At 39.0% G+C, this 16450-nt stretch overlaps 1 protein-coding gene across 3 annotated transcripts in view; it reads left to right on the forward strand.

The window, feature by feature from the left end:
* Positions 1-16450, forward strand: part of CBX5 (chromobox 5) — a 34470-nt gene that overhangs the window by 8780 nt on the left and 9240 nt on the right. For 2 of the 3 annotated variants that reach the window (XM_061126442.1, XM_061126453.1), the window contains 3 exons: positions 7786-7964; positions 12096-12282; positions 15509-15609. In XM_061126442.1, the coding sequence (XP_060982425.1) occupies positions 7828-7964; positions 12096-12282; positions 15509-15609 (425 nt within the window). In that variant the 5' untranslated portion in view covers positions 7786-7827. Of the gene's footprint in view, positions 1-6012; positions 6031-7785; positions 7965-12095; positions 12283-15508; positions 15610-16450 lie in introns of those variants that run through there. The other variant, XM_061126462.1, reaches the window with a different exon arrangement.

Here is a 16450-nt window from a genome sequence, read left to right on the forward strand (position 1 = left end):
ATCTTATTTGGCTTAAGCAATGTGTCAGAATGCTCAGTGGAAGAGCTGGGTGGTCTGAGATTGGCCATCCCTTAAGCCATTTATCTGATGGTGGCCTTTCTTTGCATTTAACTATCAATATATCTAAAGTGTAGAGCACACTTTTATGATATTGTAGTGTAGTAACTCACACTTATATGTCAATAGAGACACTTGCAAAGATGTACAAGGTTCAATAATTTCTGGTGTGGGTTTGTTTCTCCTGTCATCACCCATTATGTATTTTTTTACAGCTTTTAAATTGCCACAGAGAGAAATTGGTCAGGATCTTAATAGATGGCCAAGGAGCTGCCAAGGATACCGTTGTATGGGATGGGAAAAAGTTCAATACTGGGTTGATTTTATTTATCTAAATTGTAGGCTATGACTTCAATATAATTCATGTTGCTAATACACCAAGGTAATGGCAGAGCACAAAACTATGCCATATGTTGAAGGAATGCTGTTTTACTCCTGGAAGTTTTACAGTCTGAGATATCTTTCTTATTCCAATTATATAGAAACTTTTTTTGTCAGGATGTGTTAATCAGATTTTAGCCTACTGATTTAAAGTCTAATACCATCTCAATAGTTACATTAGCGATTTTACTTTATGGTTATGCAAATTAATTTTTATGACTCTTGAATGTCTTTGGTAAACTAAGACTATGGTAGAATGTAAATTGTTAGGCATAGTAGAAGCTCTTCTTTCAAATAGAGGATATGTTGAAATGACCTGAAGAAGCCATTGTAACCCTTAAGCTGCTGATAACCAAAATCTGTACAAGCTAGATAAGTGTGAATCTTAAGTTTACGACTATTTGAGAAATGTTTTATGACTGTAATTTTAATTGGGGATGGGCACTTCAGTTCTCTTTTAACCCCTCCATATTTTGTGAACATGATTTGCTAAAGTGATATGTAAAAATCTGAGATTTGCAGTCATCTACTCAAATGGTACTCTTATCCATTTTTCTTAAAATTTATGGAGAAATTGCCAGGTTCCTCATGAAAGGTGACAAGCTCTACTAGTTCATGCTTCATCATATTTAATTAATAGAGAGGAGTTGGTGTGAGATTAACACCAGAGACTGGTACTTTGAGAAATTCAGTACATTCCAAGGATAGAGGTGTTCAGAGGCACCATCTGGAAGACATTTCCCCTTAGTGGTACCAAATTCTACTTTCTCTTGAATCAAGAAACAATTGAATAGCTAACTTCTTGCCTATGATGGCCTTAGGTGTTCCCTAACTAAATTTAGAGAAAGTAGACACTTGAGAGATGAAACACAGTAGATTTGAATATAAGAAAAAACAAATCCCATATAAGGTTATTTTGTGGGATTGTGATCTGGTAATGAGATACCAAGAATTTGTGTTAATGCTAAATGTACCAATGAACCAAACGTAAAACTGAGTTGTTCTGAGAACTGCTGTAGTACACATTCATTTATATTTTTTAATGGGGTCAGAGCTTAGAGGACAATACAATGAAATTTATAGGGTAGCTTTTATCTCCATTTATAATGTGTATGTTTTAATCTAAAGGAAGAAAAGATTCTACTCCCTTGCTTCCTGGCGCGGGAGGGTTAGATAATCAGCAAATAGGATAGTTTGCCCCAGAATAATTCTGTGACTGGTGGAAGCAGTGCCTTGGCCTGATTTTTAAAGGATGGAGAACTGGAGCTCTGCGAGCCAAGGGAGAAGCATTTCCTCTCTCCACACTCCTCTCTATTAATAAAGTTTGTGTTGCCTATATGTGGCTTGTTAATGATAGGGGTGTTAACGACCACAGTTAATCTTCCTCCTCAACTCTTTCCTAATCCAGTCTCTTAAATAGACATTTAAAAAGCTTTTAACTCCTCTTGAATTGGATGCTCTTAGGCTTTTGGTGGAGGTGGAGTGATAGTTATCAGCCCATTTAACAAAACCTGAGACAGCCAGGACAGCTGTAATGTGCATCTCTATGCTGTGTTTTTGTTAAGATGCCACATGGCTAATACTTTGGAAATCATAAATCTAGTGGAAGAAAACATCTTTATAGAGGGTATTTTAGTTTTATGCTGTATGTGTGACAAACCTAAAACCATTGGTACTTCTAGATCTATAAAGAGCAAAGAATACAGACCAGATTAAAATGGTTCTGTAAATTTGGTTTCTTTTCATCTGTTTTATTTGCTACAATAGGCTATAAAGAGGACGCCTTGAAGACAACGCTGTAGCTGACAGTTTAATCTTCACATAAGCCAACAGCTTTCCCCAAGGGTCTTAGGGGAGACTTGGGAGTTTCTCAAGCCTGGACCAACGGAAGTCGCCTGTCAGTGGCGTATTTAATTAACACATGTGAGAGGGACCTTTGCTGCTCTATAGAATGACTTTTTTTTATAGAAGATTTGCATTCTTAGTTTGCTTATAAAACTTATATTAAAATTCTATAAAAGAGCTCATTGATTAATGCATTTTGACACTTGATTTGACTACCACTGCCAGATAGTTCAGCACATAGTTCAGTGAGGCAGCTTAGCAGTTGCTTTTGTTACTTTTTAAACAATACAAAGAAAGCTTAGAGAAAGACTTAGAATTATTATATATATGTATGTATGTGTATTTTGGCTGCCCTGGGTCTTCACTGCTGTGCACGGGCTTTAAAGTAGTTGTGGTGCATGGGCGTAGTTGCTCTGCGGCATGTGGAATCTTCTGGACCAGGGATCCAACCTGTGTCCCCCTACATTAGCAGGCGGATTCTTACCCACTGCACCACCAGGGAAGTCGTAGTTTATATATATATACACACTGTGTGTGTGTGTATACATATATGTGTACACGTGTGTGTATGCTTTTGCTTGTAAGTGGTCATGAAAATGCAAAAGCCAGCAGGACAACTGACTTTGATAAGTAGTGAATGGAGGGATTGGGCAGAGCACAGAAACCAACAGTCTTACGTGAGTGGTTCTGTTTCCAGTATTGATCTGTTAATGCAATCAGTTAATCACGACATTTATTGTTCTTCTGGGTTGCCCCAGCTTTCTGTGATGCCCTCTCTAAATTTCTGGGGACTGGCAGTTTTTACCTTTTTTTTTAAATCTTCTTTTTCCCTTACAATGTGTGGGATTTTTGGTCCCTCTCTGCTTCACCTCCTCACCTCTTCCTGTTTTCTCCTTTTTTTTTTTTTCTGGAAGATTTCATCTGTTAAAGAAGTTTCCTATCATCGACTTGGAATGTGAGTTCTGACTGTGCCTGACGGCAAAGGTCTTTGATGTTTGTCCAAGGCTGAATTCTCACCAGATTCCCTGGTTTAGGTGTTTTTCCCCCAGCACACAGGGGCCTGCCTGTAAGGTGAATTTGCCTTGTATCATTGATATGAAGGGTTAGTGGGGCCTGCTCTTTCTCGTGATCTGATGGGCAGTTAAATTGCTAGATTTTATCTGTAGTTGTTGATGCCTGTACCAGAGAGTTCCTGCGTGTGTTCAAGAAAAGGCCGAGATCTGTTATGTCTGAAAGATGGGACTTGAGAAGCTCGCCCCTTCCCATGGAGATTTCCATAAGGATAATAAGGTTGTGCTCAAGAGGCTCAGCCTCTCTTCCTCCGTCATGGTATCGGGATTCTACCTTAATCTCTCCATCATCCTGCCAGCCATGTCTCATTTCTCACACTGGAACACTCCCTCCTCCCAAGCTCAGCGTGAACCACCAGTCTGGATGCTTTATCTGGTCCAGGCTCTAGCCCTTAAATTGTCCGTCTGGCTTTGTGTTTCATTTGACCCTAATACACTGGGTCGCACTGTCTAAAAGAGAATTATGTCCCCTCCAATGTCTGAGTGCATTTCTCATTTCTTACTGCTGCTCCTGAGCAGATCTGTAACTTCAAGGTTAAGATAAGACACATTCCATCAGAACTATGTCGTCATCCTTGCCAGCTTCTGATCTGTGACTGTCCAGGAGATTTACAAGACAATTGCATGCCATTCTTTACAGAATATTATGGTTGGACTCTGACTCCTGGCATAAGGCCCAATTTGATTTGTCAGCTGTTGCAAAACCCATTTCCCAAAGAGAAAGGGATCTTAGCCATGTGCCTTTTAGCCAGTTGTTAAGAGTGGGAAAGAGGGAATTGATCTGGTTCTTTATTCCCTGATATTTTAAGGAGAAAGATGGACGCCAGAATGTTTTTGTTCCTTTCCTCATTGGATTCCCTTGTTTTCCTGAAAGGTTTCACTAAAATCTTAGTATTGCTGTCATTCTTTCCTCTCCCTGATCCCTTCACAGAACTGCTGTTTTTTCATTCTGCAATCTCCAATGTTTCCCTGAGTTTTAAGGAGTAAGAATTTTGCCCTTGAGAGAAAAGGTTGCCTGCCTTTTCTCTGAAAGTTTATTAGTTTACCAGCACCAGGTTAACAAAGACAAGGTTCCTCCTTTCTTGCTCTCTAACATGTTAAACTGCGGGAGTTACTGCATGTGATATGGCTTAATGGCTTAGGAATTTGGAAGGTCACATATTTCCTGCTGCTGTTGTATTAGGCCCTGTAATATTTTATAAAAGCTTCTCTTGAGGGACTTAACAGCCTTTGGTTTCAGCATAAACTCACCCTTTCCCTTGGAGGTAGGCAGTGGGGATTTATTTGACCCCCTTTAGTGATTCTGGGGTTAGACCTAAAATTTATTTATTCAGTATCACACATGGCAAGTTAATCACAGAATCACAACTCTGATCTAATTCCTTTGGCATTGTTTTCATATCGCTTAACTACAAAAAGTTTTAAAAAGTTAGGAAGAGTTGAGAAAGGCAGATTTTACTCAGATTTCCTGATGAGTCTATTCAAAGTTGAAGGAATTCTCATAGTTGAAAACTGTCCATTGTGCTCTCATACCCTACAGTTTCTTCTGTTTGATAGGCAGAATCACCATTCTATTTTTTCTCCCCCTCAGTCGGGTTCTTTGCTTTTGATTGTCCCTTATTCATACTCTCTTGTGGCAGCAGCCTTTGTCTCTAAAAGACTCATATCTGTAAAGAAGAGAGCAGAGTTGTGGAGCTCTCTAAAATGTTCTTTTAAGGCCAGCAGAAAGGAACATTCATGGGACTCCAAGTCTCTTAAGTCTCTCTTCTTTATCTCAGTCCTCCTTTTCTCAAGTATTAGGAATTTTTAATACACGAGGTTTTAATTATTATATTGTATAATTAATGTTCCAAGTGGGTAATTATTTAAAAATTTGTTTTATAATATTACAAAAACAACTAATGAGAAGTGGTTTTCAATTAACAGCAATGGTTGTGACTGGACTGTTCCTTCCCCTTCTGTTTTTTAAAACTACTGGAGAATTAAATTGTTTTCTATCTATAATTTTAGTTGAAAGATTCTTCGGTCGTGCTTCAAGTCCCTAGATTCTGTTTTTGAATCTAGTAATCCCCCAAGAAGGAAAGTTGTATAGTATCTTTGAAATACTTCTCCCTTTCTTGTTACTCCCTGCACCTGCCCCCCTCCCAATTTTAATTAACTGTTCAGTGACAGATGGTAGAAAAGGCCTTGCCTAAAGTGTTCCTGGTGGGCTGGATTAAGGGGTCGGTAGTTTGTCCTGATCGTGTTGTAGAAGGATCTAGCCTTTCCCCGCCCCCGCTTCCAGTAGAGCGATAATCCTGTTAGATCTTAAAATGCTATTGATTAAATTCCCAGTGCTCTTAGAGAAACAAGCACAAGTTCTGGATTTAAAAACCCAAGAGCCAATTCCCTGGAGCTCTGAATGCCTTAGACTTGAGGCCAAGGGAGGTACCTTCCAACTTCTCCACCCAGCCTTCTCTGAAAAGGAAAGTTAAGCCTTTTAACTTTTCCGTTTGCTTCTCACCCCCCTTAGTCTCGTACGGCTGCCAGTTGCCATGGCAACGGACTGGGACAGCTGCGCAGTGGCGCCTCGGCAGCTGGGTGGGGGCGGGGGAGCTGCCAGCCCGCCAAGCCCCAGACCTGGGAGGGGAGGCCCCTCCTGTTAGCCCAGAGGGAAAGAAAGAACTGGGGCGATCCGGTAGGTAAAGGAGGGAACCCCCATTCATCTTCTACCTTTGGGGCTCCTCTTCTGCATGAAGGTATAAAGGGAGATTTCCCTCTTTCCTCCCTGAAACTGAAGAACACATATGTAAATCCTTGTTTTTCCTCGTGAGGCAGGGGAGGCCATAGTCACAATGCTTAACTGCATGCATCTAACCCGGGGCTGGTTTTAACCCTGGCGCTCTGACCTAAACTGCTCAGCTCCCGGAAATTCCAAGGTGAGTGGGGGTGGGGTGGGGTATTCTCCCTGGAATATGACATTTCCTGTCTCTGGTGAGGTTGGAGGCTGCTTTTATTTTAAATAAATCAGATTTTTTTTTTTTTTCCTGGAAGCTAAAGGACTTTCTTCTGAATTCGTGGAAAAATTATTGTGAAACTCCTTACCTTACATTCCCCCCACTCCTACTCCCTCATCCAAATGAAGTATTTTGATAAAAACATACAGTTTTTTGGGTGGGCAGACCTATTGCTAGTAAGTTCTGGAGGTATGATTTACAACTATATATTCTTGGAATAATTCCCTAAATTATGCTAGTTTAAAGTAAATTAATTAATGCAACTTTTTATGGTACACAAAGACAAAATTCCGAGATTAGTAGTGACCTTTCCTACTCCTGGGGTGGTCATCTGATCAGAAAGAAAATGTTTTTAGAATGCTGAAAAAAAAGCTTTAAGGTTTACAGCAAGATGAAATGGAGTTCAGCTAAGAAAACAATCCCTGCTACTCTATAATCCAGACTCTAGGCACCATTTAACATGGTTAAGGAAGAATTCTTAAAAATGATTGTGGTGACAACAAGGAGGAAATTTAAAACACTAGAGTCTCTGCTGCGTACCCCCTGGTTGTGCATATTTCTGAGCTTAACTCAATTTCCATTTGTGTTGCCTTACTTCAGCTTTCCTTGGGTCTATGAATGGTTCTTCTGTGTTTTGAGGCTTCATGTTGATGTGAGTCTGGGACCAGACCTCTTTTTTCCCTCCTCCTCTTCCTTTGGCCCAAAGTCAGCTCCAGTTAAGAGGAGAGGTACCTCCTTAATATTTGGATTAGTTGAGTCTTAATTACTGAACAGCCCAATGACTAGTTTTGATTTTTAGGACTGAAAAATATTTTTCTCCTCCCCACCTCCCTCTTATCCCCAAATGAAAGATGAGGCTTAATATATTTGAGGTGTCAGCCTTGCTTTTGTGAGCTGATGGATGCTCTGAAGGGACAAGCTCAATTTGTTGAAGGGAAATGTACCGAGTCACTGAAAATGTGGTGAAACATGCCCGAGCAGGCCTTTTTGTCCTGCTGAGAGACTGTTCAGGATGCTCAGAGCAGAGGAAAGTTAGATTTTGGTGGCTTTTCTTTTTTTTCCCATTTTTATAGAAAATCTTATTTAAATGGAAGGTTTTCCATATTTCTCTTCCAGTTTATGACTTGTAGACAGTTGTAGAGGTACCAGGAGTAAAATACCACACACTGTTTGTTTTATGGAATCTGAAATTAGAGTTAGATAATTGTGCCCATCTAATAATTTTGATCTTGTGAGCTGATGAGAAAGTTGTAATTAAGAAAGTGGGGATCTGCCCATTTTTGGTTAAATTCTTAGGACTCATCTGTAGAATGTTTCAGGACCCAAGGGAAAGGTACATGGTAGCTTTGTGTTATACCCGCTGCATCCCATCAAGAAGAGTGAACGTTTTAACTGCTCACATAGATTTTGACTATTTTTGTCCCTCCCATTTGCAGGAACCCGGTGGCCTTAGTCCTTCAGGGGAATCAGCGTGAGACATGGGAAAGAAAACCAAGCGGACAGCTGACAGTTCTTCTTCAGAAGATGAGGAGGAGTACGTTGTGGAGAAGGTGCTAGACAGGCGTGTGGTTAAGGGGCAAGTGGAATATCTACTGAAGTGGAAAGGCTTTTCTGAGTAAGTACTTTCTCTCATGCCTTGGGACTCAGACAGGTAGACAGCTTTGGTTCATTTCCCTGGGAACCATGACCATCTTTGTCTTACTCTTTCCTCGCCTGCACTCCTTTCTAAGAGTCACAAGACACAGCAGTTAACTAAGCACGGTCTCCCCTTCTTGGAGCTGATGTTCTAATGAGACTGCTTTTGAGAGGCAGTGTAATGAACTGGTTAGAAGCATAGATTAGGGGCCAGATTGCCTGAGTCCAGATTCTTGCTCCCACCACTTACAGTATGAGCTGGATGACCTTGGTGAAGTTCCTTAATCTTCTTTCCTCAATAAAATAGGGATAAGAAATAGTATATATCATAGAGATGTTGGGGAAATGTATAGAGTCAGACACATAAGGTCAGTGTAAGTATAAACTGTTATTGTTATTTTTTTGGATGTAACTAAATTAAAATACATACATTTAAGTAGAAGAAGTTGTAGTTAATCCCATAGCTCTCCATAATGACCGTTGGCCCTCAAAAGTGTTCTAGGATGAAACACTCATCTTTGTTATTTTTTTTAACACTCATCCTAATAAGAGACTTAAATCTGAGACCCAGTATTTATTTTTAGAAATTTTAAATATATGTATAACTGACGCAAAAGAAATTGAGTGAACACTCAGATACATAGCACCTGATTTCTACAATAACACTTTAATGTAATCTTTGTTCCTCTGTCTTTTTTACTATTATTTATTTTGAAGACCTTAAAACCCCTCTTAGGTCAGTGAGCTCTAAGAATGATGCTGAAGTGCTGAGTATTCAGAGATAGGCAGTAACTGGCTTTAAGTGCTGAAGTAAATATGCACATACTGAGGCATAGAAGAGGTAGCTTGAAAAGTGAATTACATGAAGCTGTGTAATCATTAGGCATTTTGCCTTAATTTCTCATTAATTCTCTTCCCAGAATGCCTGACAACAAAGAATGGATTTCTCTGAACACCAGTGAGCTGATAGGAACTGGTTTAGGCTCCTAGGAGTGTTCAACAGGAATGGAATGCAAGCCAGATGTAATTTTAAATTTTATGGTGGCTACATTAAGGAAAAGTAGAATGAATTTTAATAATATCTTTTATTAGACACTCCCATCAAAATGCTATTTCAAAATTAATCCAAAAATTATTAATGAAATTTTATATTTTCATGCTGAGAATTTAAAATCTGTTGTATATTTTTCATTTTATAGCACATCTCAGTTCATACTAGCCACATTTCAAATGTTCACTTACCATATGTGGCTAGTAGCTACCATACTGAACATCACAACTTTAAAGTGTGAGACTTGAATAAAAGATTGAATGCTTTGTCAGTACCTTTGGACAAAGGTATGATCAGGAGCCTTTGGAATATAGTTAAGGTTATTATGGGAATCAAGTTTCTCATCTGGAGCATTGTTGGTGTTTTGGGTGGGACAGTTCATGCACTGCAGGATGCTTAGCATTTGTAGCACATAGAGAACTAAATGTGGGTAGCACAGCAGTCAGAATATGTCCTCCATATTTCTAGAGAAGCATGGTATCACAATATCTTCTAGAGATGAGCACTATGAATTCGAGAGGCCTAGCGGATCATGAGATAGGAATTAAAATACACCTGAAGGGGGCTTGCCTGGTGGTCCAGTGGTTAAGAATCTGCCTTGCAATGGAGGGGACACTGGTTTGATCCCACTTGCTTCAGAGCAGCTAAGCCCTGTGGGCCTCAGTTACTGAGCCAGCACTCTAGAGCCTGTGCCCTGCAGCAGGAGAAACAGCACAATGAGAAACCTGGACACCACGACGAAGAGTAGCCCCTGCTTGCTGCAACTAGAGAAGGCTTGAGTGTAACAGTGAAGATCCACCACAAGCAAAAAATAAATCTTTAAAAAACAAAAATATACCTGAAGACTTTAAGGGTGTTTATTTGGCCCATTGAATCATCACTGGAAATTGTTGGGTGTTTTGAAGAATTTGAAGACTGTGTAGTTGAGCTATTGGTACCTTATGTAGATAAAAGAGGTAAAGAAAATATTTAGGGTAGATGGATTAACATTTGTCCTGAGTTTTTCAAAAGTATCCGGAGTTTCATTAAAGACAGACAGATTGTGCCCCTTCAACATTGTCCACAACTAAGTACCTACTATTTGCGAGGCAGTGGTTATATCCTACCTCATGTGTTCTCTGTAATTCTCCTAACAGCCTTTAGAGGTATTCTGAGTTTACAGATGAGGAAATTAATTGTTTACCAGAGATAACATACCTGATACATGCTAAAACAAGGATCCAGCATCACATTTCTTTGGTGCTAAAATCCAGATTCTTTGTAAGTTATACCATGCTGCCTTTTGGGTGAAAATTGATTGCTGTAGAAACAATACCAACCTGGTTGGGAAAGGGATAATCCCTTAGAAGACTGGCTTTCCTTGGTGGCAACAGAGACTCTCCTCCTACCTCTGCATCTTAGCTTGCTTACTATACTACAGGGTTGGCATGCCTCTTGGTGCCTTCATTCTCCTCGGATTGTAGACTATATATACTCTGTGAATTTGGGAGAAGGTTATTGTATGAGGTTTTTTTTTTTTTTTTTTTTGGCTGCAAGAAGAGCTATGAGGGAGAGGCTTTCCAATTTTAGCTCAAATGATTTAGAAATAAACTTTGTTTCATTCTTAAGCTCTTTTTGCAGAAAGCTGAAGTCTAGAGTAAATACCTCAGATTTTTCCATCATTCTTATTGTTATAGCATGTGTTCAAACCATTCTTATTTAAAGATACTTCATTATTTTTTTTAATAAAGTATCTAAAATAAATTGTGCATAAATGTAAAAAATATTTCCTAAGTCAGTGAAGGGATTATAGAAACTGTGATATATGTATAGATATATCTTAATGTAGCTAGTTCTTAATGAAAGAACCTCTGCCACTGGCTAGGAGTGAGGAAGATGCCTGGTTTGGTTTTTCCCAAAGAAGATACATTTCTTGCTTTGATTCCATAGCCTGCTATTGGTATTGGTGATTTGCATTTCTAAAATCCATGCTGGGAATACAGAGAACAAGTTTGTGAATGCAAACTTTGTTTTCCTCATAGAAGGACTCCCCTTGATCCAGGTTTAATTAGACACAGCTATTTAACTTAAATTATTTTTGCTTATTAATGTAGAAATGCATTTCGATTACCTAGAGACAGTAGACTTGAATCCATAGCATTGAATTAATGTGCTCCAAATACCAATTTTGAGTCTTTTCTTTTTTATGGTTCGCATATATTCCAATGATTTAAACCCTTACTGCCTTTTTTTCTAATTAACTATTTCAGTCTTCCAACAATTTGTTGGCATTTCTTGGAAATATAAGTAACATAATTAAGACAGTGTAAACTGGAATGCATTTAGAATTAGATTGTCCTCTCTTCAAGATTTGCATAGATGATGTATGAAATCACATTTGCCACTTACAAAGCAGAACTTATATTTGAGTGTTTAACAGGTTTATTGAGACGCAGTTTACATACCATAAAATTCGTCTATTGAAGTATACAATTCAGTGATTTGTGGTAAATTTTTAGAGTTGTGCAACCATCAGCATAGGCCAGTTTTAGAACATTTCCATAACCTCCCCAAATTCCCTTGGATATGTTTGTATTTAATTGCAAGCCCTAGCTGCAAGGAACTGCTGATCAGCTTTCTGTTTTTCAGTGTCTTTCCTAGACATTTCATATAAATGGAATCAGACAGTGTATGGTGTTTTGCATCTGTTTCGTTTTAATTTAGCACAGACTTGAAGTTCTTCCATGTTGTAGCATATATTTTAGTATTATGTTCCTTTTTTGTTGCTGAATAGTATTTCATTGTATGGATATACCATATTATATTTATCTATTCACCAGTTGATAGGCATTTGAATTGTTTTCTGTCTTTGACTACTAAAATGCTGCTATAATTGTGTGCAAGTTTGTGTGTGTGTGTGTGGATATATTGGGTAGATTTCTAGAATCAAATTTATTATCTCCTTTAAGCATAGGGATTCTATTCCTTTTTGCCTATTTGTCTTCTGTAAAGTAAGGTATTGGAGTCCCTCCTACCCCAAAACTTCATTTCTTTCCTTTTTTCTCCATTCTTCTTGCCCAGGGAGCACAATACTTGGGAACCTGAGAAAAACTTGGATTGCCCTGAGCTAATTTCTGAGTTTATGAAAAAGTATAAGAAGATGAAGGAGGGTGAAAATAACAAACCCAGGGAGAAGTCTGAAAGTAACAAGAGGAAATCCAATTTCTCAAACAGTGCTGATGATATCAAATCCAAAAAAAAGAGAGAGGTAAGCTTTATTTCTCCTCTCCTCCCCCACCCCCCCAACTCTTCTGCTTCCCGTGCTTCCTCCTCGCTCCACACAAAAAAGGGGGACACTGTTCTGGTTATTTTTATTCTAAGGATGGCCTGTGAGGTAAATTGTTGAATGAAAGAGCTTTCGGAGAGTTTTGTTGATCCACTACAGCGCCCCCTCCTGGCTGAGTAAGGAATGTAATATGTGTCCGCTGAATTGTGTTAAGGTGACAAAATTAAATCCCTGTAAAACATTCAGCCACTCTGTGCCTTTTTCGTGAATAGATGGCTGAGTTGTCTTACGGAGAGTCTTTTGTGAATTTTTTAGGGATAGAAAGAAGCTTTAAAATATCTACCACTTTTTTCTTTTATTCCAAAGATAGCACTTAACTTTAACCCTTTGTATTCTTTTTTTTTTAATTCAGGTGAAATCACATAACATACAATTAACCATTTTATTTTATTTTTAAATTATTTATTTATGGCCACACCAACACATGTGGGATCTTAATTCCCTGACCAGAATCAAACCCACGCCCCCTGCGTTGGAAGTGCATAGTCTTAACCACTGGACTGTCAGGGAAGTCCCCAATTAACCATTTTAAAGTGAACAGTTTAGTGGCATGTATAGTCTCTCTTGATCCTGTTGTATTTTTACATACTTCAAATAAATTAATTTTCATCTTCCTTTTGAATCTTTATTGTTCAGTTTTGAAAATGTGTTTATGAAATTTTGGTTTGATTCAGTTATTTTAATCCTTCTGATATTTAGCTCTTAAATAACTAGCCATAAGCACTGTTACTGTCTTTTTTTTCCTCGTCTATGTCTTTTCCATCTGTGCATATGTGTCTCTACCCCCCCCCCCACCCCCACAGCTTCCATTGCTTTCATTAATTTCAAGGTTGTGAAGTCTTTTGTGGTGAAGGATATATCATACACTTAAAGTTTAATACAATAAAAGCGTAGGTCTGCTTCTGAATCTTCTAGCATCCCTGCCATAAGCGTCCATATTTATCTTCATTCTCCTTGGATACCCGTCTTGCTAGAGCATTAGTTCTCAGCCCTGGCTGCATATTAGACTCATGGCAGGGGGGCAGGGGGTTGTTTCAAAAGCCTCCTGTGCCCAAGATGCACTCCAGACCAATAAAATTCAGATTTCTGTGGGTTGGACCTATGCATTAGTATTTTCTAGAGACTTAGACAGGTGATTCCTGGTCTCCAGAGGAGAGAAAATGGGAGAACAGCTTTCCAAAAAGAATTGAAATAAGAGTGAAAGATTGGAGGCTGTCAGTGAAAGTGGACTCTAGTATTTTGTTTGTTTCCCTGATTAATTTTATTTTTTGCAGGCTTATTCTTTAAAACTGCCCTATTCTGGTGAGGTGTGTATATCATTATGATATCGCATACTAGTAAATAACTTGAAAATGCCTTCCCTTCTCTAAGGAGCAAAGACTTGGCTCTGTCTTTCTTTTTGCTTTTTTATTAGTCCTTTGTATTGTGGTTCTTGTCATTTGATGCATATTCTAGCTAAGTAAGGAGACCAAGAAACAACACAGCATGACTTCTGTAGCCATTTTTGACATATAGTGTGTATTTCCTCAACCTAAGGTTTCTGTTCTTTTAAAAAGAACTTTTAAAAAGGAGTAGTCTGGGGGAGGGGGCAAAAAAAAAAGGAGCAATCTGACTCTGAGACACTGGCCAGTGCAGTTTCCTTCCTAGGCCAGGTTTTGATGCTGCCGACCTTGAAAACTACCCCCCCCGCCCCACACACATGTCCTTTACATTGCAATGTTCACCTGGGGCCCCTGGCAGCATTCTCAGCAGTGCTGATGGCTGTCATGTAGGCAGCTGGGAAGATAGGTGATTGTATATTTTAAAGGTGCAGGAGGGGATTTCGTTTCTTTCTGTAGACCACTGCAGAAGAAATTTGTTAGTCGGCATTATGCCTGATTTAAGATTACTGCCTGTGTGATGATTTTAGCATTTTCCTCGCCTCGGCTCCTTTTCAGCAGCTTGAACATTTTTCTTCTCTTCCCTCCCTATGTGGCAAACTGTTTTCAGCCGCCAGCTATGATTTACGACTTGGTTGCTGTGCCAGCATTCCAGCTGTGAGCAGCTGTGTGCACATCTGGGAACCTCCTCCCTTTAAGCGCCCCAAAAGAGGCTATGCTTTTGAGCCTGTATGTCCCCTGATTCATGCATGGGATTTCCTGCTCAGTACGGGTCCTGGTATCTTTGGGACCACCTGGATGCTGAAGGCTTTGTATCTCTCAAAAGAAAGCAAGGTGAATGGCAGATCAGAGATTTTATCACGAAAATCAGACATTGGCGATTTAGTTCATTTGGGCAGTCTTTCTAAGTCTTTTTTGTGTTACCATTAGATAAGCTGGCATTATTTTCCATAGTAAGGTTGTTTAAATTACCTGGTTTGTATAAAATTTCACCATTTTGCTCTCACCAGTGCCGTCACACCTGAATCAAATCCTGTGCTCCTTATCTAGATTGCATGACTGCAATTTGACCCAAGTTTGAATAATCCTCTACAGAATTTTTTTGTTTTAAATCCCTCTCCAGTTTACTCTATAAAGCTAACGACCTATCTCCATCAGGAGGGGACAGGCACAGATCAGGGCCTCTTCCCCAGTGCATGGGAATTATAGTATGTGATCTCTGAAAGAAATTTGCTATTTTACAGTAGTTCTTTGAATCCCTTCTTAATCACTGCTCATTTGTAAGTACAGATGGCTATGCGAAAAGAAGTATTAAAAATGCTGGTCAGTGTTAGGTGAACTGAAAGTCCAGAAAACAAAGATTGAGAGGTGGTATACTTGAAGTTTATAAAATGAAAAAGGATTTAGTTTTCCTGGACTTGTTTATCATCTGAGAAGCAAGTTTAAGGATATTAGATTAGGGGATGAGAGGAGTTCCTAGATGATGACTCCAGAATATTTAAGGGATATTAAGCAGTTTTAGGCGCCACTCCCAATCCTTTGACCGAATACTAGAAGGACAGCTGCATCTTCCTGCAAAATAGCTCTTAGCATCTCTGTTACTGGCTGACCCAGTATTGTATTTCTGAAGTTCTAAGAACTTCATGAATTGAGTGACAAAAATGGTATCCAGTAATATTAACTTAGGTTGTGCTTTGTTGAGCTGAGAAACAGGGAGGTTTTTTACTCTTACTTCCAAGCTATAACCTTTCTTTATCTTCTGTTTATAGCAGAGCAATGATATCGCTCGGGGCTTTGAGAGAGGACTGGAACCAGAAAAGATCATTGGGGCGACAGATTCCTGTGGTGACTTAATGTTCCTAATGAAATGGTGAGAGAGATTGGGCCTTCCTCTGCAATTGTGTTTCTTTACGGTGACTTGAATTCGTGTGGAAGACTGAGTATTCCCCAGCTATTCTTAATTCATAATTCTTATTCAGAATTCCCCAGAATTCTGATCGTCAGGGATCTAAATTTTTAACTGATATCTGCTGTCAGTATTAAATGGGAATTATGGTTCAGAGTGGATTTAAGATTGTAAAACTTTGGTATTAAGCCAAATTACATTAGCCCACATACCAGAAAATGGTAGAATTGAGGTAGGAAACATATAAACATGACCTAACCATTTATTTACACAGTTGTGAATCATTTACCGTTACACCATGAGCCTGTGGCCATGGGACAGAAATTGAGTGAGGCTTTCTGCCACCACTGAAGACCAAGACCGCTGAATAATGTCTAAAAGAGAAAAGTAATCTTAACAAAAAGCATTAAGGATAATACTAGCCAAAGCACAAGTTATTTCATCCGGTGGAGGCAATAGCTCTTAGAGGAAAGTGTAACTTCCCCTCAGCTTGGTTTCTTAAAGACAGAGTGATTTATGGTGTAGCCCCACTACCTCTCTGTTTCCAAGTGTTCTGGCTTGTGATTTAAGTTTGATCTCTAAATAGAGGGTTCCTGCTACAGTGCCACTAAGGAAGCTAATTACCTTAAAAGTTGGATAGTCAGGAGGTGTAATATTTTATCTGATCGAAATTTTGCTGGTAAATTACCCAGAAGCCTATATTTGAAGAACCACTATAATCTGTCCAAAGTCAGGAGCTGTATTGACTGCTTTTCCCACTTATCCATATGTGGAACTTAATGATTTACATTCACATATTAACTAG

Source organism: Dama dama, chromosome 3 (assembly GCF_033118175.1).
Source record: "Dama dama isolate Ldn47 chromosome 3, ASM3311817v1, whole genome shotgun sequence".
Taxonomy (NCBI): Eukaryota; Metazoa; Chordata; class Mammalia; order Artiodactyla; family Cervidae; genus Dama; species Dama dama.